Here is a 22,568-nt window from a genome sequence, read left to right as displayed (position 1 = left end):
TACTGCAATCAAAGGGAAAATGATGAAATTGATTGCGGCAATATCAATATTCGGTGATTTTTTCAACAAACTTCAACATATTTTATTCAAATACTTAAAATTATGCCACTAGACAACAATTAGTAAAAAATAAAAATCAGGGCAAATGGACCCTGGGCGAACAGGTATCAGATCGAACAGGTATCAGGGCGAACAGGTACTAGGGCGAACGTGAATTAGGGCATACGGACCCGGATTCGTCATCGCAGGTGCTCCGAAAGGGAAAGCAGATCCGGTTCCACCTGTGTCACCAGTATTGTTGCACATGTTTTATACTAACCCAGTAAATACATGTAGTATAATTAGGTAAGGCACATTCATGAAAGGTGTCGTAATTTCTGCTTCTTGCTATGTTTTTATATAGTTTTAAAGCCAGCAAATACGAATACTCATAAAACTAGTAAATACACGGGATAATAAATAAATATGGACGTCAAAACTGTTGTCTGTTCTGTCTCATCATTGGTAGCGTGAATAAATGATCAATAGTAAAAATGATACTTTTATTAAACAGCCGATGTGTTTCCATACAAGTACAATATTCCAACAATAATATATAATAAACATACGGGGCGAAGCTGCTAAAACAATAATCTTTCTCGTGTATTTTCGTACGGGTCAACTGGGTTTATCTTAAATATTATGTACAATGATAAATACGGTAAATATAATGCAAGGCATACAGCTAATGCGCTGCTTCTTACCTCTAGGACCCCCCGGGATGAGCCTTGCTGCAAGCCAAACGTAAACACAGCAAAAGACTAACGAACGTGACGTTGCACTGGTATTTATTTCAAATTACCGGAAGTAAATATTCTAAGCAGGAAGAAAAACATAACGTAAAATGCTTACATAAAATATAGGAGTCCTTGACTCAAAATGCTTATAATAATGCAATCTTATGAATAAACAAATCTAGACATATTACAATGTATTAATTCATCCAGTTGAGAACTCATAAATGTACACTTTTTGGTTCACGCTTAAAATATTGACCCAACGGTAACGTTCTGAACAATACATGACAAAGTTGCGCCAAATACGACGTAATCGATACAGCTAATAACATAAAGTAAAACGTACGTTAATTACTCATTCGATATACTAAACACTAGAAATAACTTCTGTCAACTTATATAAACTCTCTTATTACAATAGATAACAATATTCTTTTACTTGGAAATAACCAAAACACACATTTACAACAAAAGGGAACAGATTGTTACTTATAACATACATGTACATTGTATAAGGAACATATCATTATCATTTGTGAAACAGATAATATTTCATAACAGTCAACCAATTTGTGATAGAGTCTGTAAATTAAAAAAAAAGATGATTTCAACTACCCCTTATGGAAGATTTGGTATAAAAGATTCCTTGAGAGTAGCAACGCTCTATCAAGGAAATCATGAAGACATGATAGGAAAATAAAACTAAACAAGTGTTGCAAAATATTTCATGCCTATCTGACAAAGAAAGTCAAATATCAAATGGACAGACAATGGTAGTTTGTATCAGTTAATTTAGTTTACTGTCATCAAGGGTATTATAGCTACCAACTAACACAAAAGTATAGGGTATATATACCATTCATATTTTTCTTTTTTCCATGCAGTAGTGAGTTTATAAATAACAAAGTCAATAACGGACATATAGATTATATCCGGAATATAAATAACATAAAAAATAACCGCGATATATACGCCTTTCTTGTTCTATTCTACTTGTTCCGCACTAAAAGATTGAAACAGCGTCTTAAATAGAATAATGTATGTATACACGGATATATTGCAGACATTATGTTTATTATTATTTTATTTAGTGTTTTTTTAAAACATGTAAACGTTTAAATGATTTAGAATGAATCAGAAGATTATAATAACCCAATCAAATCGTTCCATTTTGGGGGCTCGCTTCTACGTCATATATCAACAAACATTGACACATCATACAGCCAAAAACTAGAGTAGAGAACAGAAGTTAAGCACATTTAATAATAAAGAGCTAAAATGGGGAAGTAAAGGCCTACCGTTATTGCCTTCATAGCATGAATTTTTCGTTTGCAGGCTGTGGATTTCTAGGGATTTATCATGTGGGAGTAGCGAGTTGTTTGCGACAACATGCCCCTCAACTTGTGGAAAATGGAATTTTTGCTGGAGCTAGCGCTGGTTCTATAATTTCTTGCTGTTTGTTATGTGGTTGTTGTTTAGGTAAGTTAAGTGTAAAGCTCAATCACAAGTAGATAGTCAATACATCTACCATATGTTGTCAGTAGGTTGTGATTAGTTGTGGTAGATCTGACCTTAATTTGTGGTGACCCAATTATTATACAATACAACTTGAATATAGCTATATATAGTTTGACCTATTTAATTCGCAATATCAGATTATATTTCCAGTGAATACAAATATATTAACCCTAATTGCACTAGCCATTCCCTTATGAAAGGGATTGCTTTATTTGACTGAATTAGAGTCATTTGATGTCTACAAAAAAAAAAAGCAGGAGTGAAATTATATGTACATAACTCCATGTACATGCACTCTTTTGTCACAGAATAAATTCTAATAATCCAATTTTAGTAGCCTACATGTCTATTGCAAGCTCAAATCAAGAAAAAATACATGTATAGAGTACTTACATGTATTTAATTTTATTTCACCACAGGGCCCCAGAAGTCCCAAATACATGTAACATATTGATAAAAATCAGAAGCAATACCAAAAACTTGGAAACAACAGTTACACGTTTAATAATTTCTTTTGTCTGAACTCTGAATTTACCTTCATCATGTTATTACAATTAAGTTACACATTAAGTTCTAGACAATATGAATGATTGAATAAACGTGTACATAATTATTTTTTTTATCACTGACTTGTCTGTGAGTGTCAGAATCAAGAATAGTACATGTTTCTTGAGTAAAGTCATGTACACGTACATGTATGACGCAGTCCAGGATATAATGATACAGTACTATAATCCAAAGTTAATATGGTATTGTACAGATTGTTTTTATTTACATTTGCTTAAATCTAATATCCTTCAAAGGATGCATGTCAAGGCTGGGATATAAACTCATTAAAAGATACATATACATGTATATACATTTTGTACATTGTACTAGGTTTATTATTTTTGATATACCAGACAAATGTTTAATCAAGGACAACAACAATAAGATAAACCACAGTCCATAAAACACTCCATGAAAAACTGAAGATTGAGTAACAAAATGTTAAAAAGTAAGATGATATATACGTTGTATATACCATGTTGGCAATGAAATATATTTCAAGATTGACAAAACCATATACACAATATTATATGCTTGAAGAAAAGAAAATGCAAGACTGTTTAGACACAAGACAACAATTAAAAACTCTATACATTGTGTGTACCCTGCAATACAATGTACATATGTAGTTATACTTAAATTCAAAGCTCACGTGTCAACTTCTTTTAGATTGTGATAACTTTCAAATGTATTAAAAATTTATATTTATAATAAAATTATTTCAAATTATCAATTAATGTGAACATAGTAGCACTCTCTATTATATTTTAAAAAGACATGATGTGTTTCATGTTCATATTTATATTTAATAAAATGATAATAGGTTTTAGTGTACCAGTTTCTAGAAGACTTCTGTTTCTGTGTTGAAACAAAGATTTAAACATTACACAAACAACAAATGGAAGTTTTTAACGACCTTGACTGGCTATACATCACATTACACAAACTGTAGTATTCAAAAGTTATATAAGATATATACTGACAATATATATTATGTCACAATAGTCATGACAAGCTGTGATAATCATGTCAGTTCCCCCATTAAATGGTCATTATAACACTTCTTTTACCATTCTCACATATTAATCACTTTTTAATTCACACATTTTGTATGTTTGTGTCACTATGCATACTACACATGTATGTGTAGTACATTGTAGTATAGAAGGATATTTTCATGTTGTCTTCAGTTTTCTTTGGTTTTTTTTGTTTACTATTGTCTTTTGTTATTTTTTTATGCCATTGTGTACCAGGCAGCCAGGGTAACAGTGTTTTCAATTTATTTCGGATTATAATTACAAGTTTGAATTTCCCATTTGTACATTTATCTGCATCTTTTGTCTCTCTTTTAACTTCTTCTCAAAAAAATACACACTAAGTTTGATTTAATTTAATTTTCATGCAGAGGGGAATTAACATGTTTAAATGTAAAATGAATACACATTTGTTTATTTTTAAGTAAAAACTTTCACATCTCAGCTGGCAGGCATGGCTATTCAATGTTTTTAGTTTAATTATTGTTGAATAAAGTGTCTCTTAATGTATTCCATGGTCTGATATTATATATCATGATTAATTATTGTCTAGAAACACATTGATATATTTTCCTTATTCAAATATATAATCTAAAGAGATGTAATATAAACATGATCATGATGATAAGAATACTATCCTCCACAAACTATGGACAGTCTATATATATACTTACCATACTTACCATAAGACTATATAGTCCCTGCACCATGTATATATACATGTACTTACCATAAGAATATATAGTCCCTGCACCATGTGCACAAACCAAGTGATGTGGATGTACAACCTTCAGGGTAGTCCCTGCACCATGTGCACAGACTAAGTGATGTGGATGTACAACCTTCAGGGGGGAAAAATCCCATTATGTATAGTCAGCTATAAATGGCTCCAGCATGATAAAATGTGAAACAATTCAAACAATAATAACTAATCAGGACCTGATTAATTAAAATGAATAGGGGATACAGCATGCAACCAACATTAATCACTGACATGGACAGACACATGACAGAATTCGGCATGGTTTCTAACATGTTTGTGAGCACTCCAATCTTCCTCTAACCAGGGACAGTGTTGTAACAGCGCAACTAAAATACACAATAAGAATCACTCAGTGTTAAAGGTGTTGACTCACCAGGTTGACACAAAGCACAAAAAATATGTGACAAGTTAAATAAATGTATGCAAAAGAGCCAAAGTACTTATATATGATAATGAGTGCTCACAGACAGTCACTGGAAGCTGGTTTGAAACAAATTACAATTATTATATATATCATGTATATAGTTGCTGTAATAACAGCTCTTATTTAGAATTTGGTCTGCGAGGTTATTCTGGGGTCAAAAATAAGAAGTATAGATTATTTTGTTTAATATATAGGTTTAATTCTGTAAATATTTAATGTCAAAAGTTCAAACTGGACCCATTATTGTTTACAGTTACATGTATAAGGCCTGTCAACAATTTTAGGTCATATTCCAACAAAACAAAATGTTTTTGAGGGCACTTACATGTACAGCACATCAACATATTGGACATGAGGCTGTCTAATGGGTGATGTCACAACATTGTGATATACTTGTAAGGTACTGGTTAAAAAGTAAAATGATCAAACTCACCATGCTAGAAGTGCATTGCAAACAAAAATATAAACCTTACAATTATGGTTGATATAAGCAGTACCAGCTTGTAACCTTAATATTTTAACAGATTAATTTATTCATTTCAAAATATATTATATCATATTGATACTAAGCTTGGAAAAATACACAGTTTTCAATTCAATTCAAAGAAAGCTTGCAATTGCAACACTTGCATGTTATGTAAAATCAAATATAAACACAAACATCATGAACATCTACAAAATGTACAGATATTCTATAGCTACATGTACATGTATATAAATGTGTAGGATTTAAAAAAATATTTCATGAACAATCAATTTTCCCCAAGACAGTTTTGAGGGGATCAGGTCTTCATGAATAAAGACATTGGTTTTCTGTTTTAAATTGTTTCACATTTTTCTAACATGATTTGTGACTGTCACTTGTAGTTTTATACATCCTTGTTCTTATTTATCTTCTGAATATTTGTTTCATTGACAATCATACCTCATCTACTTATTTTTAGTTTGCCAGTTTCTAAACTGGAATTGGTCATTGCATGTGATGTTCCCTACGTACATGCACATGAACAAGTTATATGGTAGTTAGGATGTTTTTCAACTGTTTTAATTAGTTTTAATTGTACATTTATTACTTTATTTTCTTTTTTTAGGGGAATGCACTAGTTTTATTTTACGTTTAGCAACAAAGGCAAGATCGAAATCACTTGGACCTTTACATCCAAGTTTTAATATTGTCAAGATTTTACGAGATGCTTTAAACGTAGTACTACCAGAAGATGCACATACAATTGCCTCAGGGAAGCTATTTATCTCACTTACAAGGGTTTCTGACCGTAAAGCTGTACTGGTTTCACAGTATGATTCTAAAGAAGAGCTAATACAGGTATGCATTTGACAGGGAACCCTAGACATTATATGTATATATTTAGCTGTTATTTTTGCTTCTGCCTTAAGCTCTTAATACATGTATTTGTCAATGTTGAAATCTGACTGAAAAAAATCAACTTCAATGATCAATCTTGATACAGTTTATACAAATGCCCAAAAAACAATATTACTTTTAATAGTTGGCTGACTTTTTTTGGAACATACATTATATGTTATAAAATCCAAAGATAGATTAGTTTTTAATGGTTTCCTCTGTATACACACGTGCAAACTGAAGTTTAATCATGGTCCTCACCGTATAACTCAGTTAAATTATTATAAGACCATGTTGCACCTACCAACTATTGAATGTGCAAATGCATTAAAATCAAGTTGACAATATTTGGTTACTAACTGAAACTTTGGAGGAATTTTAAAGCCAAGGTTCTAAATATCTACATGTAATAAGTTATTACAGGGGTCTTGATTTTATTTGAAATGCTTGTTGGATTGTGTTTATTATCTAGTCTATTTATCCAGGGTAAAACTAGTCGATTTGAGGTTAAGAATTAAGGTTGATTACCGGTAAAACAAATTGAAGTGATTAATGAGTTATATGTACAGTAAGCACAAGAAATCAATAATCTTTCAATCGGAGGGATATAAATATTTTATGACACAAAAGTAGGTCATAACAATTATAATCTGCGTAATTTGTTGAAGTTTCTACTCCTACATATATTGTATCATGTGTTCCCTACACATGTCATGTCCATAAATAAATACAGGTATTTTGTATATATGTCAACTTGCCAAATCTATATATCTTGGTCAAGTACATGTAAACATTAGCACTCTTTTTTAGGTACAAGATTACATAACTAAATTTCTTGTTCTACTGACCTCATTCTTGGACAGGTTTACTTCTAGAAATAAAGATATAGATCAGAGTATAGATGTACTTGCAAAAATGTGTAAAATGTACATAGAATAACAATGCAAGACAAACTAAAGATGAATTCCTTAATTCCCGACATCTGAGAAGTGAGATGTATTTTTGATAAAAACAAAACCCCTGAAAATTATTCAGTGATTAATCACCATAAAATGAATATCAAAAAGTGAGGGGGAAACCCGGGAAATGTCATCAAACTTTATAGATGATGGCATGGGTGGCTTTGGTTCACATTGATCCTTGGGCATATCTATAATTTGTTGCTTATTTTATTCATTCTATGCATAATTTTAAGTTATCTCTAAATTTGATGTTTTTCAGGCTCTACTATGCAGTGCTCATATACCTTTTTATTCTGGTCTCCTGCCTCCAGTCTTCAAAGGAACAGTAAGTAAACAAAGAGTATCATCATTAGCACATCTGACCAGTATACATACATGTATTTGTTATAAACCATAACTGGGTGAATCTGGCTCTCTGTACCACACATGTACATCGATCAGTTAGCCATCAATGATATGATACATTTTATAATTTTTAAAGGAGCCACATAGCCAAACCAAATTACATTGATCTTTGTAAAGCTATTCTTAAAACCCTTTTTTGCTTCATACCGGTACATTTTTGTAGCTTCTAGTGTGTACATGTTCTTTTGTCTATTTACAAAGCTTTTTTACTGCGGAGGTTATAACTAGTCTGAAAAAAGCATTTGAAACAAATAAAACTCCTCATGTTTCAAATCAGGTAAATAAAAAATAAAATAGAATAAACACCAAGAGCTTATTGAGAACAGACATTTGCAAATAAATGAGTGTTTTGCTAGAACTTTAAGATTTGTCATTTTTTTCCTGTCTGACAAAACAGGTAGTTGAGGTCAAAATAGGATCTTCTATGATAGATATAAGTCTTGAATGAATTTGACAGATCTCTAGCTATATATCTGTAATACTAAAATTACGAGATCCAATTTGTCAGCCGTCATCATGTAAAAACGACGAATCAAAGAATTCAACTTTATATTTAACTAATATAGTACAAAGGTGTAGATTAAAAATTACACCACTCCAGGCCCTTTTGTTTTCCACGTAATTAATATTGCCAATATTTAAGAAGTTCCGGGTCGAGTCCGATACCGATACCAATAGTATATTCACCTGTTACCTATTACCTTATCTGTACGTTCCGCATCTGACAGTCGCACCAACAAACGGTGTATTCATGATTAATATGCTATATACACGGGTCATAATCACAGGGTTGACACTACTAAGTTGTCAAATTGTTACCTATTGTAGTATTTTAATCAGTAAGACTTTCTAAGATAACAATACGAATACTAAAAATCTGGACTAAAAATAAGGCGTATAGGTACAGTTTTCAATTTGTTAGCGGGCATGACGTAAAACAGCTAATCAAAGAATTCAAATTTATTTATAACTAATATAGGACAATGCTGTTGATTTAAAAATACTCCATTCCAGGACCTTTTGTTTTCCAAATAATGAATATTACCAATAATTGATAAGTTCTAGTTCGACGGTTTCAAACAGAAAGCTGATTTGAAAGCAGAGAAAACTGTGTATCTTATAATCGGCATGACTTTATCAGATGACAATACTAATACTAAAATAAGGCTTGCCCATAGTTATATACTTTATTTCAGTCACGACCCCCCCGATATCAAGGGTGTGTTCTAGTAATATATAAAGCTACAGAACATCTACATCAACATGATCAAAACAAAAAAACTACTGCTGACTGCTAATATTCCACTTGTGTTTAATATTGCATATACTTAGTGTGACTTAGAAGAATAACACATTCATTATTTTTTCAGCGGTATGTAGATGGTGGATTAAGTGATAACTTGCCAGTTCTAGACGAGAACACTGTCACCGTCTCCCCGTTCGCTGGTGAAAGTGACATCTGTCCAAGTGATGAAGTCGCCAATGACGCTCACATCCATCTTGCCAACACCAGTGTACAGATGTCGGGGAAGAATTTATACAGAATCACACGAATATTGTTTCCATGTAAGCCAGAATTACTTAGTGACATGTGTAAACATGGATTTGATGATTGTTTACGATTTCTTCAAAGAAATGGTTAGTAAATTTAAATCATTAGAAGCAATATTACTAGATTTTCAATTCTGTAGGCAGAATGGGGGTAAAATGTGTAACAAATCACATAACGGCCTATACAAGATCAGATGTGCATTTTGTGTTTCACATGAAGTCAAAAATGAGTATCACCTCAGGAAAAAACTCTTTTGATATTTTGGTTCAAAAATAGTTTAAATTATTAAAAATTGCCATCGTTAGGCTAACACTGGAAGCATTTATATAATTTCATGCAGTTTTTGGAAGAAATATTTAATATTTTTATCAAATAAATGGTTTTTAAAAACTGTATAATTTTCTTTAATGGTTGCCTTTAAGACATGGTCACCAGTGTCAGATTTTTGGTCAATGACAAAGACAACAAAATATGTTTAGAATTATTGAATATCAAACATTTTAATTGAAAAAAAATTGACAAGAACATGTTTAACTCACAGTTATTTCAAACAATAGTAGCTTTCTTTGATTATTAATCTTATCTGATAAAACTGTATCTAAACTTATCGATAAATAACAAAACTTCCAAAAAAAACCTTTCTTTTGCAATTGGTGTAAAGAACATTAAAATAACTTCATTCATATTCTTACAATAAACAATCAAACTTAGCAATACAATTCATATGTTTTGTCTTCGGACAAGACATTGTATTCATAATTAATGAAATGTGTTATTACAAAACTAATTTTGATATAGCTGAAAGTGTTCTCTTGAAAAAAAACCACACATTTTATCAGGTTTATCTATCAAATGATGCTTAACTTTCAGAAAAATGAAAACAAACACATTTTGATAATGTCTACGGACAAGACATTTTATTGATATTCAATTAAATGCTTTCAAAGATGATTGTTAAAGTTAAGATTAAAAGTTACCAACTAAATTTTAATCTGTGTTTTTAAATTTAGGAAAATATAAAATTGTACCCATAATTCTTTATATATCTCAATAATTTATTGATTAAGCCAAAATGAAGACACATTCTTTTTACTGAAATCCATATATCTGAATGTTTAAAACAATCAAACTATTACTAAAACTCAATTTTGATATAGTTAAATGTGTTCTCTTGAAAAAATAACATGCATGTTACCTTTCAAATTAGGCTGAACTCAAGGAAATTGAATACAAATATATTGTGGTAATGTCTACAGACAAGACAATTTCAGTTGAAAAAAAATTCTGTTAGAACTAATTGTGACTATATTTATGTTGAAAATACTGAGTTTTAATTTGAATAGATAACTTTCATCACCTATAAATAAGATTTAAGTTCCAGAGCAGACAAATAATTGAATTTAATACTTGATATGTACAAGTGTCTTGTCCGTAGACAATTCCGTGCTGTTAATACTGAAACACAAAAGATAAAGTTAGAGAGAGAGAATTACTTTTTCTTCATTTGATTTAGTTAACCTTTTAAGGTATGCAGCAATTGGAATCAACAATATTGAAGTAAGATAAGGTATGCTTTTTATGACTGATAATCTGCCACTTTTTAAAATCCACTCCTGTGAAGTAATTTTACAAAAACTGAGTACACTTAAGTTACCATTTATTTATCAAAAATAAGATATTTCTATGTTTAAACAACACATAGGACTAATTTAGACCCATAAAGCAAAGCAATATTGATAAAGAGACATGTCTACGGACAAGACATGTGTCTACGGACAAGACATTCTGACATATTTTTGAATTTTTTCCTCTATTTATAGATGGTAGAAAAAAATGTTAGTAGTGTTTTCATATCTACAAAAGAACAGGAACTTAGCAATGCAATATTAATGTTATTATACTTCCAGTTTACTAGGGAATGCATGTCTACGGACAAGACATTTTTTCACTTTATTTGTGTATCCAACTTTGATGGCATATATCTCCAGCTAGGGTACTGCAATATTGATATATGAGGTAGTTTTTGATAATGTATATACTAGAAGAGAAAACTAAATACATAATAGCATAAATTTGATTTATTTTTCTCTTTTATCACTACACTGAGTAAGCTAAAAACAAAAGTACAAAATTTCATAACAAGCACATAGTGTCCAACTTTTTATCATAACTTTGTAACCACTGGAGATTTTTGGTTGCAACAACCAGTAAAAGAAAGATGAATGAATTGTCTATAACAGTGAACCAATAATGTAGTTCAAATTAAGTTCACTTAAAAACTATCAATTGATAAAAACAGCGAAATTTTAAATGAAACAATATAACGTGAAATTTTGCCCATTTTCAGCGTGTATTTTAGTGTTTTATTTTAAAACGGTAACACCTATACATGATATTTGATATTCATTGTGAAACCCTACATTCTCTTTATCAGTTCAAAGATTTGTTACTTATTCAAAGGTTATCTTCTTGTCTTTACAAGCCTATAACATAGACCCACTATGAAATGCACATCTGATCTTGGCTAGGCCGATAAGGATTTATTCATCACATCAGATATTAGAACAACCTGTCCTTCTTCTAAGATATTATATGTATACTGTGGATTCATTATTATTCCTTGGATACCAATATTTGTGGGTTTCGGGTACTGTTGAACCACAATTTCAAATGTTCAACGAATTACATATTTTATATAGGGTTTGCATGCAGACTGGTAAAACCACTAAATCAAATATCCACCAAAATGCAAGTTTTACTTCATCCACAAAAATAAATGAATCCACAGTACACAGTTAGGGGACTCACTCAAATAAATGATTTAAAATCACTTAGATTAGTAAAAAATAGTTGAGAAATTGTAGTTGTTTCTCTTTCTAATAATTTTTGACTGTCATGACTGTTACATTGATACATACATGTATAGCTTGCTTATCAGTGATATTATTTCTCTTATTTTATAAAAAATTAAAGGAAATAGTCTGTAAATAAAAGTATAATTGCTGAGCCAAATGTAAGGACTCACAGTTTACAGTTCATTCAATGATTGGTATACAAGTTTGTACAGGAAAACAAACATCTAAATCAAACTTCTTTTCTTTGTTTGTAGAGTTGATAACATGTTCCCGACATTTGACAGTGAAATCGTCCATTGTTTCAGTAGAAGAGAGTTCATCCTCTCTGAGTTTAGTCCCCTCCAGACAGGAGAGTAGTAACTTGAATGAAGAAGAAGTTGATGGTCTGTGTGATGAAGAGAACTGTGAAGATTGCAGAATAAAACAGAAAGGAGCTCTGGTTGATACATTACCTCCTATTGTTGTGGAAGGTATTCTAAAATACAAATAATTGTCTTTCAAAGATACATGCATGTACTTCTTTTATGTTATTGGTTTTAAATCATCCTCTCTGTCTCATCATCAATTTAAAAAACTGAAAATTATTTTTGTTATCTCTCTTTTTTTTTTAGAATAGTTGAATTTGGGTACTCAGTGCAATTTGGGTACTGTGACGTTATGCTAGCTACACTTTCAGTAGTCAAAATCTAAGTAGCCCTACATAGTAGCTACAATAGTGAATGTAACCATAGAAATGGAAAATGGTGTCCAACTGAACAAATATTTTTAGCCATTAAAATGTCAGGAAAAGGGAGATCACATATGATCACTTAAAAAACAGAGCCTTAAGAAGCAAAACACCAAAATTATCTCCACTTGTCATGAGAAAGAGCGCTTTGATTGCTTTATACTACAGTCAAAACTTCTGTTAAAGTCATCTCTGTTCTGAAGGGAAAAGCTTGTCTTCTGAAGTCATCTATTCATGTCCCACTGTAGTAATTCCTATGCATTTTGAATATTAATTCTTTTCTTTGGTCTGAAAGGTGCACTCCATACACAGGTTGGATTGTATAATTCTATATCTCACTAAATACAATATTTGACTCAAACATTAGTTCTATTTTTACATTGTTTATATAAATATTCCTTTAAATTTCAGCATTCCAGGCAGCTATAAGTACAAGTTTTCAGTCATATATCCATCGATCTAGAACATTACGATGCCTGGGAGTTTTAGCAACACCATGGGTTTTACCATTTGATATTGTCTACAATGGTGTGGTAAGGTAAGTTCGTTTCAAGGTTTTAGATGAAAGATTTTTCAGTTTTACTGGTTTTGTTGATGATCATGCTGTTTCAATAATTATTATTTGCAACACTTTGGGACATACTTTTAGCAAAAAAAATTATTTGAAGTTTTTTGCTAAGATACACTTGTTAAAAGTTACATGAATTGTTAATAAATATATATAATTTTAGGTTATTGGAATATTTACCATCTTTGCCACAAGATATGACTTACATGTACAGAGAGATTATTGCCTTGATGACAGAAATAACAGCTAGACTGTCCAATAAGAAAAGACGATACACAGCAAGGTAAGAGAAATATCAGCTAATCTGTCCAATAAGAAAAGACAATACACAGCAAGGTTTATCATATGTTGTATAAAAAATAGTGCTTTTTAGGATTGATTTTGGAAGTTTTGGTCCCAACAGTTTAGGAATTAGGGGTCAAAAAGGGCCCAAATAAGCATTTCCTTGGTTTTCGCACTATAACTTTAGTTTAAGTAAATAGAAATCTATGAAATTTTGACACAAAGTTCATGACCACAAAAGGAAGGTTGGGATTGATTTTGGAAGATTTTGTCTCAACAGTTTAGGAATTGGGGGCCAAAAAAGGGCCCAAATAAGCATTATTCTTGTTTTTTTGCACAATAACTTTAGTATAAGTAAATAGAAATCTATGAAATTTAAACACAAGGTTTATGAACACAAAAGGAAGGTTGGGATTGATTTTGGGAGTTGAGGTCCAAACAGTTTAGGAATAAGGGGCCCAGAGGGTCCAAAATTAAACTTTGTTTGATTTCATCAAAAATTAAATAATTGGGGTTCTTTGATATGCCGAATCTAACTGTGTATGTAGATTCTTAATTTTTGGTCCCATTTTCAAATTGGTCTACATTAAGGTCCAAATGGTCCAAAATAAAAGTAACATTGAATTTAACAAAAATTGAATTCTTGGGGTTCTTTGATATGCTGAATCTAAACATGTACTTAGATTTTTATACGACCGCAAAATTTGAAAATTTTTTCGTCGTATATTGCTATCACGTTGGCGTCGTCGTCGTCATCGTTGTCTGAATACTTTTAGTTTTCGCACTCTAACTTTAGTAAAAGTGAATAGAAATCTATGAAATTTTAACACAAGGTTTATGACCACAAAAGGAAGGTTGGTATTGATTTTGGGAATTTTGTTCCCAACATTTTAGGAATTAGGGGCCAAAAAGGGCCCAAATAAGCATTTTCTTGGTTTTCGCACTATAACTTTAGTTTAAGTGAATAGAAATCTATGAAATTTTGACACAAGGTTTATGACCACAAAAGAAAGGTTTGGATTAATTTTGGGAGTTTTGGTTTCAACAGTGTAGGAATTAGGGGCCAAAAAAGGGCCCAAATAAGCATTTTTCTTGGTTTTTGCACCATAACTTTAGTATAAGTAAATAGAAATCTATGAAATTTAAACACAAGGTTTATGACCATAAAAGGAAGGTTGGTATTGATTTTGGGAGTTTTGGTCCCGACAGTGTAGGAATAAGGGGCCAAAAGGGTCCAAAATTGAATAATTGGGGTTCTTTGATATGCCAAATCTAACTGTGTATGTAGATTCTTAACTTTTGGTCCCATTTTCATATTTGTCTACATTAAGGTCCAAAGGGTCCAAAATTAAACTTAGTTTGATTTTGACAAAAAATGAATCGGTTGGGTTCTTTGATATGCTGAATCTAAAAATGTACTTAGATTCTTGATTATTGGCCCAGTTTTCAAGTTGGTCCAAATCGGGGTCCAAAATTAAACTTTGTTTGATTTCATAAAAAATTGAATAAATGGGGTTCTTTGATATGCCAAATCTAACTGTGTATGTAGATTCTTCATTTTTGGTCCTGTTTTCAAATTGGTCTACATTAAAGTCCAAAGGGTCCAAAATTAAACTTAGTTTGATTTTAACAAAAATTGAAATCTTGGGGTTCTTTGATATGCTGAATCCAAACATGTACTTAGATTTTTGATTATGGGCCCAGTTTTCAAGTTGGTCCAAATCAGGATCTAAAATTATTATATTAAGTATTGTGCAATAGCAAGTCTTTTCAATTGCACAGTATTGCGCAATGGCAAGAAATATCTAATTGCACAATATTGTGAAATAGCAATTTTTTTTTAAATTAGAGCTATCTTTTTTGTCCAGAATAGTAAGCAAGAAATATCTAATTGCACAATATTGTGCAATAGCAAGAATTTTTTTTGATTGGTGTTATCTTTCTTTGTCCAGAATCAACTTAAATCTTTGTTATATACAATGTATATTCACTTTTTACTACCAACTGATAAATTAAAATAATCTTTACCATTCAGTGATAACAAGCAGTTTTTTTACATCTTAATATTTTATGATGTATTTAAATGAGTAGTTATTGTTGCAAACTCCATTAGAAATTTAAATTGAGATTAGTTTTGGAATAAGGGAAAGGGGAATGTGATTAAAAAAATTGGGTTCAATTTTTCTCATTTGAAATTTCATGAATAAAAAGAAAATTTCTTCAAACATTTTTTTGAGAGGATTAATATTCAACAGCACAGTGAATTGCTCTAAGAGAAAACAAAAATTTTAAGTTCATTAGAACACATTCATTCTGTGTCAAAAACCTATGCTGTGTCAACTATTTAATCACAATCCAAATTTAGAGCTGAATCCAGCTTGAATGTTGTGTCCATACTTGCCCCAACCGTTCAGGGTTCAACCTCTGCTGTCGTATAAAGCTACGCCCTGCGGAGCATCTAGTTTATAATGGGCCCAGTTTCCAAGTTGGTCCAAATAAAGGTCCAAAATTAAACTTTGTTTGATTTCAACAAAAATGAATCCTTGGGGTTCTTTGATATGCTGAATCTAAAGATGTACTTAGTATTTTTATTATGGGCCCAGTTTTCAAGTTGGTCCAAATCGAGGTCCAAAATTAACCTTTGTTTGATATCAACAAAAATTGAATCGTTGGGGTTCTTTGATATGCTGAATCTAAACATGTATTTTGATTTTTGATTATATGCCCAGTTTTCAAGTTGGTCCAAATTGGGGTCCAAAATTAAACTTTGTTTGATTTCAACAAAAATTGTATATATTGGGTTCTTTGATTTATACTTAATCTAACCATATATTTAGATTTTTGATGTTTGGGCCCGGTTATCAGATTGGTCCACATTGAGGTCTAAAGGGTCCAAAATGGAACTTTATTTGATATCATCAAAAATTGAATTCTTGGGGTTCTTTGATATGCTGAATCTAACCATGTATTTAGATTTTGGATATTGGACCATAATATAGGAAATGTCCAATTTAAAATTAAAAGTTTTTAAGTTTAAGATTTTAGACCACATTCATTATGTGTCAGAAACCTGTGTTGTGTCAACTATTTAATCACAATCCAAATTCAGAGCTGTATCAAGCTTGAATGTTGTGTCCATACTTGCCCCAATGTTCAGGGTTCGACCTCTGGGGTCTTATAAAGTTGCGCCCTGCAGAGCATCTGGTTATAACAAGTTAAATAACAAACATGTCATTTGGTAACAATATTTGCTGACAATAGATGAATGCATCCATGGTATTATTTTTCTACTGCTCAAGCCACATTTTTACATTTTGCACATTAACTCAAGTTTTCACAACTTAGTCATAATTTTATTTGCCTATTGATTTAAACTATTTTCAATTATGTCATTCAGTTTTATTGAACAATGAAAATTACATGAATTAACCTTTTACATAAGCAGACAAGAGAAACCCCTTTTAAGGAAATGTGAAATTCAGCTTCCCAAAGTTAATTTCAAAATTAATATTTTTGAAGAAATGTGATATTTTCTCCCAAAAGTAAATGTAGAAAAAAAGTCTTCAAAGTATCAACAAATATTAATATCTCTGTCTTTTTATAGATTTACTTGCCAGCTGGCTATTACAGAATTTAATTTGAACAAAGATGTCTCAAGACGTGCCTTGCCATCTAGTAGTCCATACCAGCCTCAGCCAACTGCACCAGTGGTTAGAAATCTTAACATAGGATTTGCTGTTGATTTTGACACAAAAGTAAGAAATTCCCTTCACACCCTTCGTCACCTTGAAGGTCACATGGATCACATGAATATTGATAAGATATCTTTGGAATCCAGTGCGCATGGCCAAAATGTTGTAGTAAGTACAGATATGTCTAATATGAAAGAAAGCACACTTCACAACCAGGAAATCTTTGACACATTTGAACAGTGCCTACACATATCAAATGAGATGGAATCTGTAATGGCTTATTACTACAAAGATGAAGAAGACACACAACGCTATAATTTTGAAGAAATTTTTGACATTGATAAGATGGACATGAATCTTCCAAGTCCTTCAAAGGATAGCCATAGTCCAGACCTTTCATGGGACTCCTACATGGAAATGAAACCAGAAATTGAACAAGAGACAGAAGATTTCATAAATGAACTTCTAAACATACCTGAGACAAACCATCATCAGAATGAAAAAAATTTAGAAGGTCATTGTTTTAGATCACGGTCAAGTTCATTAGTATCAGGCTGCAGTGCTGGACAATCACGGTCAAACTCTTTACAATCAGGTGGCAGTGGTGGAGGATCACGATCCAATTCCAAGTCTAACCTAGTGCTATAATGTGATAGGATAGTTTGTTGACTGCACCATTCTGGTATGCAATTCTCATTTTGACAATGTTACTAATGATAACAACGTATCTATGCAGTTATATTTTTAAAAACAGTAAAAAGATTACAAAAATTTATTAATATGCTTAAACCTAAGTTACAAATGAAATATTATTTTGAAGTTTTGATCATCTACAGTGTCATTATGTATAATCTTAGTTAGGAACAAAGTAAATAATTATTTTCTCTAAAAAATTTCGAAAATTGGTGGAAATTGAAGTGCACCATGAAGTGTTCTATACCATGTGAACAGAAATAAATCCAGAGTTCTATGCATGTTGAAATAATTGATTTTTATTTTCTATACTTTATTTTTTTAAGTTATTAAGCATGGGTTGAGGAGCTTCTTGGTGTATGTTTAATTTTGATAGGCTGTATTGCTTATCTTCTTATAAGAAAAACAAATCTTCACCATGTTCATAGATAACTATATATGTTTAACAGTTCATCAGATACATAAAAATTTGTCAAATATGAAGTTTCCATCAGGCAAATAAAAATTGAAAACAATTCTTGCAAGAATATAATGAGAAGGTGTCATTATATGATAGATTTTCTGGAATCTGTAGTAATTAATAATATGCCAATGAAATACTTAAAAAACTAAAGATTTCATCATATAACATTTTCTAGTATTTAATCATGTCATTGTTTTTGGGCAGACATTTCTTTACATACTTTTTCTTTCGATGTAAAGGATCTTTTGTTAAGCAAACAAACTTGATTCAACAGTAAAGCAAGATCACTTTCATTTCGTAGATTCGAATAAAACATTTGTAAAAACATGCAACTTTGAATAAAAAAAAGTGTTCAGCAAGACAATTAAAATAAGGCAAAAAAAGATATTCAATAACAATGATTTTTGTCAGATTTCCTTCCTTAACCATCCAAATGGAATTAATAGTAAAACTATAGGACCAATATAGTTACACATATTCTATTATTAAATCAAAACGCATCCTGGTAAAAACATAACAATAGAGCATTATGATCATGATGATGTGTGAAATGAAGAGAAAGCATGGGAATGAAAACATATAAATTTAATTTACTTTTGAGAAAAGAGGAGATAAATTAACTTCACTTTAATATGTATAAATCTGATATTCACTCAGGGAAATATAGTATGTAAACAAAAATATATGTAAAGGCCATTTATAAGTTTTTTAAATAACATTTTTTGAACCATTTAAAACAAAAATTGTTACATAAACCATTTAATTGGACAATATGAAACATAATTATATATACATTGTAATATTTCTTTTATTTAGAAATTTTGAGTTTTTACCATAACCATTTTAATTTGACAAGGAATAAAAGTAATTATATATTATCTAAGGTTATGAGTTGAGTTTGTTATTAACAGTATCATTGAAGGGTGATAGCCTATAGTAAAAGGTAGCCTTGTAGCTTCCTCTTGTTGAAAGACTCTAGATTATCTGTTTATCTGTATTTATCTTGGCTTATGATGTCATCATGTTATCCCCATTTATCTTGGCTTATGATGTCATCATGTTATCCCCATTTATCTTGGCTTATGATGTCATCATGTTATCCCCATTTTCTGTTGAGAAGATACATTCTCTAATGAATTCGTTTGACATGGAAAGTTATCACATAATAATATCAATGCAAAATATAAGAAAATAATAATAATTGACTGAGTTACAAATTGTATGTTATACACATAGGATCAAAACAAACCAAATATTTGTCTCTGTAGTCAACTATCTCATATTGGTACATGTACTATATATATTTTAGTTTCTAGTTACATACCATTATATAACAGTTCTATATATATATGTTTTATTATAAAATATACTATTTTGTTCTGTTTTGATGTATTTTTGTTTTATTTTTCTTGTCATTTTATTTTTGTCTTATCATTCTTACCTCATGTTTTAACATAGATGACTTCACAATGCAGATATTAGTTCCCTTAAATTGATAAAACATCATTTAATGCTTGTGATCTTGCTAGATATTGTCGTGATTGTTGATACTTTGGATTGGTGCTTGATATTACCATGCAGTGATTGTAAAGTCAAAAAACTATTTATTTCAAGTTATTTTGAATCATTTATAAAGTGTAATATAGTCATATAAAGAGGGTGGTAAAGTGTTGTTTTCGTGCATCATGTTTTGCCATTTTTATTTTACTACTGCAAAAATTGAAAAAATTTGGGTCGTATATTGGTATCATGTTTGCGTCATTGTCGTCTTCCGAAGACATTTGGTTTTTGCACTATAACTTTAGTTTAAGTAAATAGAAATCAATGAAATTTAAACACATGTTTTGGTCCCAACAGTTTAGGAATAAGGGGCCAAAAATGGGCCTAAATAAGCATTATTCTTGGTTTTCACACAATAACTTTAGTATAAGTAAATAGAAATCAATGAAATTTAAACACAAGATTTACAACCATAAAAGGAAGGTTGGGATTGATTTTGGGTGTTTTGGTCCCAACAGTTTAGGAATAAGGGGCCAAAAATTGCACAATATTGCGCTATAGCAAGAAATTTTCAATTGCACAGTTTTTATGAAATATTCTTTGAAAATTGGAGTTATCTTTCTTTGTCCAGAATAGTAGTTTTAAAAGAATCAACTTAAATCATTGTTTTATACAATATACAATGTATATTCACTTTCACTACCAACTGATAAATTGAGACAATCTTTACCATTCAGTGATTACAAGCACGTTAAGTTCATTAGACCACATTCATTCTGTGTCAGAAACCTATGCTGTGTCAACTATTTAATCACAATACAAATTTAGAGCTGAATCCAGCTTGAATGTTGTGTCCATACTTGCCCCAACTGTTCAGGGTTCAACCTCTGCAGTCGTATAAAGCTGCGCCGTTGGAGCATCTGGTTTTACATGCAGCCATGAAAAAAGTTCACTGTGTTTCGTGAAATCAGTAAAAGGATCAACGTTGACGACATTTTTAATTGTTTGTTCATCAGGAAATGGCAATTTTAATTCACATTCTTCCCTGCAGATACCCCCTCTTTACACCCCTTCATAAAGGTTAGAATATGTACTTCTTATAAATCACTTTGTCGGTCAGTTCTAGCTTGACTTGCATATTGTTTAGAGACATTCTTTGAAATGATATAACAAGACTATTCTGTCTGTTAAGTTTTATTGAATTGACCTTGTTGTCTGACCACACTAATTGAATTAAAGGTTTTATTATAAATAGGAAATTGTCTTAAAATAAAAAGTGTTTTTATATTGTGAATACCTGCTTTTTAAGGTTTATGAAGATACCAGGTATTTTTAATTGTTATCTGTTGTTTCTTTGTATATATGATGTAATATTTATTTTGTTGTGAGTTGTTAACATATACTATTTTATTGATTATCAACCAGATTTCTCATCTTTTGTAAAATAGCCTTTTCTTATAAATATATAATTTATGAGGATAATGATTTTATTTGTTTTACACTGACTCAGGCATATTGGAAATATAAGAATAAGGAGATGTGGTATAATTGCCAATGATGCAACTATCTGCCAAAGTTTAAATCAAGTGGATGTAAACAATTATAGGCAACTGTGTACAGCCTTCAATAATGGGAAAGATCATACCATTTAGGTGTTTATAGAAGGCCCTGACATGAAAAATATATAAAAAAAAAACTATTCAATTGAGAAAAACTAAATGCCTTACTTATAGAAAAAATAATTTACAAAATATATGATTCAGGCATGAATCAACAACAACCATGAATCTTTTCTAGAATACTGTAAATAAATATGCCATTTAGTAGTGCCAAGATGTATATATGTAGGACTCAAATCTATGGGTTCCAAATCTATGGCAGACTCCTAATCTATGGCAAATGTGAGGTTACAAATGCCAAACAACTCAAATCTATGGTAGATTTTTGTTTTCCCCAAATCAATGGCAGATCTTTGAATTGTGTCACAATTCAATAACGCCATATTACATAGTTGCCCCCGCAAACGTTGGTGGAACCCATAGATTTTGAACACCATTCCTGATATAGGCATTTCCCTTGACAACAATTTGCAGATAGTCTCAAGGAAGATGTGACCTATTACTAGTATCCGGAAGGCAGATGAAATGAGTTGTACTTGCCAAAGCCTGTGATGAACAACAGCACTCCTTTTTTCATCAATTTTTTTAAGAAAGGAGTTATAGAAAACATTTTACTGTCTACAGCTGGCAAAGTTTATAAAGTGAAAAATACAAAAACGGATATCAATTTGATTTAAATCGTCATTAAATAAAAAAGATGCATAAACAAAGAAATAAATATTTCTTGAAAATTGAAACTGTTCATTTTATACGACCGCAAAAAAAATTAATTTTTCGTCGTATATTGCTATCACGTTGGCGTCGTCGTCGTCATTGTCGTCGG

General features: G+C 31.0%; 2 protein-coding genes across 2 annotated transcripts in view; one reads left to right on the top strand and one right to left on the bottom strand.

Annotated features, from left to right (window-relative positions):
* The window catches only part of LOC134683354 (protein saal1-like), a 41,946-nt gene extending 40,184 nt beyond the window's left edge, over positions 1 to 1,762 (bottom strand). The window contains exon 1 of the mRNA XM_063542609.1: positions 1,633 to 1,762. Coding sequence (XP_063398679.1) covers positions 1,633 to 1,639 — 7 coding nt within the window. The 5' untranslated portion in view covers positions 1,640 to 1,762. The remainder of the gene's footprint in view (positions 1 to 1,632) is intronic.
* A 182-nt stretch (positions 1,763 to 1,944) lies between these two features.
* LOC134683353 (patatin-like phospholipase domain-containing protein 2) lies at positions 1,945 to 20,156 on the top strand. The gene is made up of 8 exons (XM_063542608.1): positions 1,945 to 2,255; positions 6,156 to 6,388; positions 7,649 to 7,714; positions 9,165 to 9,432; positions 12,456 to 12,671; positions 13,340 to 13,466; positions 13,660 to 13,779; positions 17,383 to 20,156. The coding sequence occupies exons 1-8, from the start codon at positions 2,093 to 2,095 to the stop codon at positions 18,116 to 18,118; spliced, it is 1,929 nt and encodes a 642-aa protein (XP_063398678.1). The 5' UTR covers positions 1,945 to 2,092; the 3' UTR covers positions 18,119 to 20,156.
* The last annotated feature ends 2,412 nt before the right edge of the window (positions 20,157 to 22,568 follow it).

This window comes from Mytilus trossulus, chromosome 9, assembly GCF_036588685.1.
Source record: "Mytilus trossulus isolate FHL-02 chromosome 9, PNRI_Mtr1.1.1.hap1, whole genome shotgun sequence".
In the NCBI taxonomy this organism is placed as follows: Eukaryota; Metazoa; Mollusca; class Bivalvia; order Mytilida; family Mytilidae; genus Mytilus; species Mytilus trossulus.
Note: the sequence above shows the minus strand (reverse complement) of the source record. Positions and strands in the feature narration are given on the sequence as shown.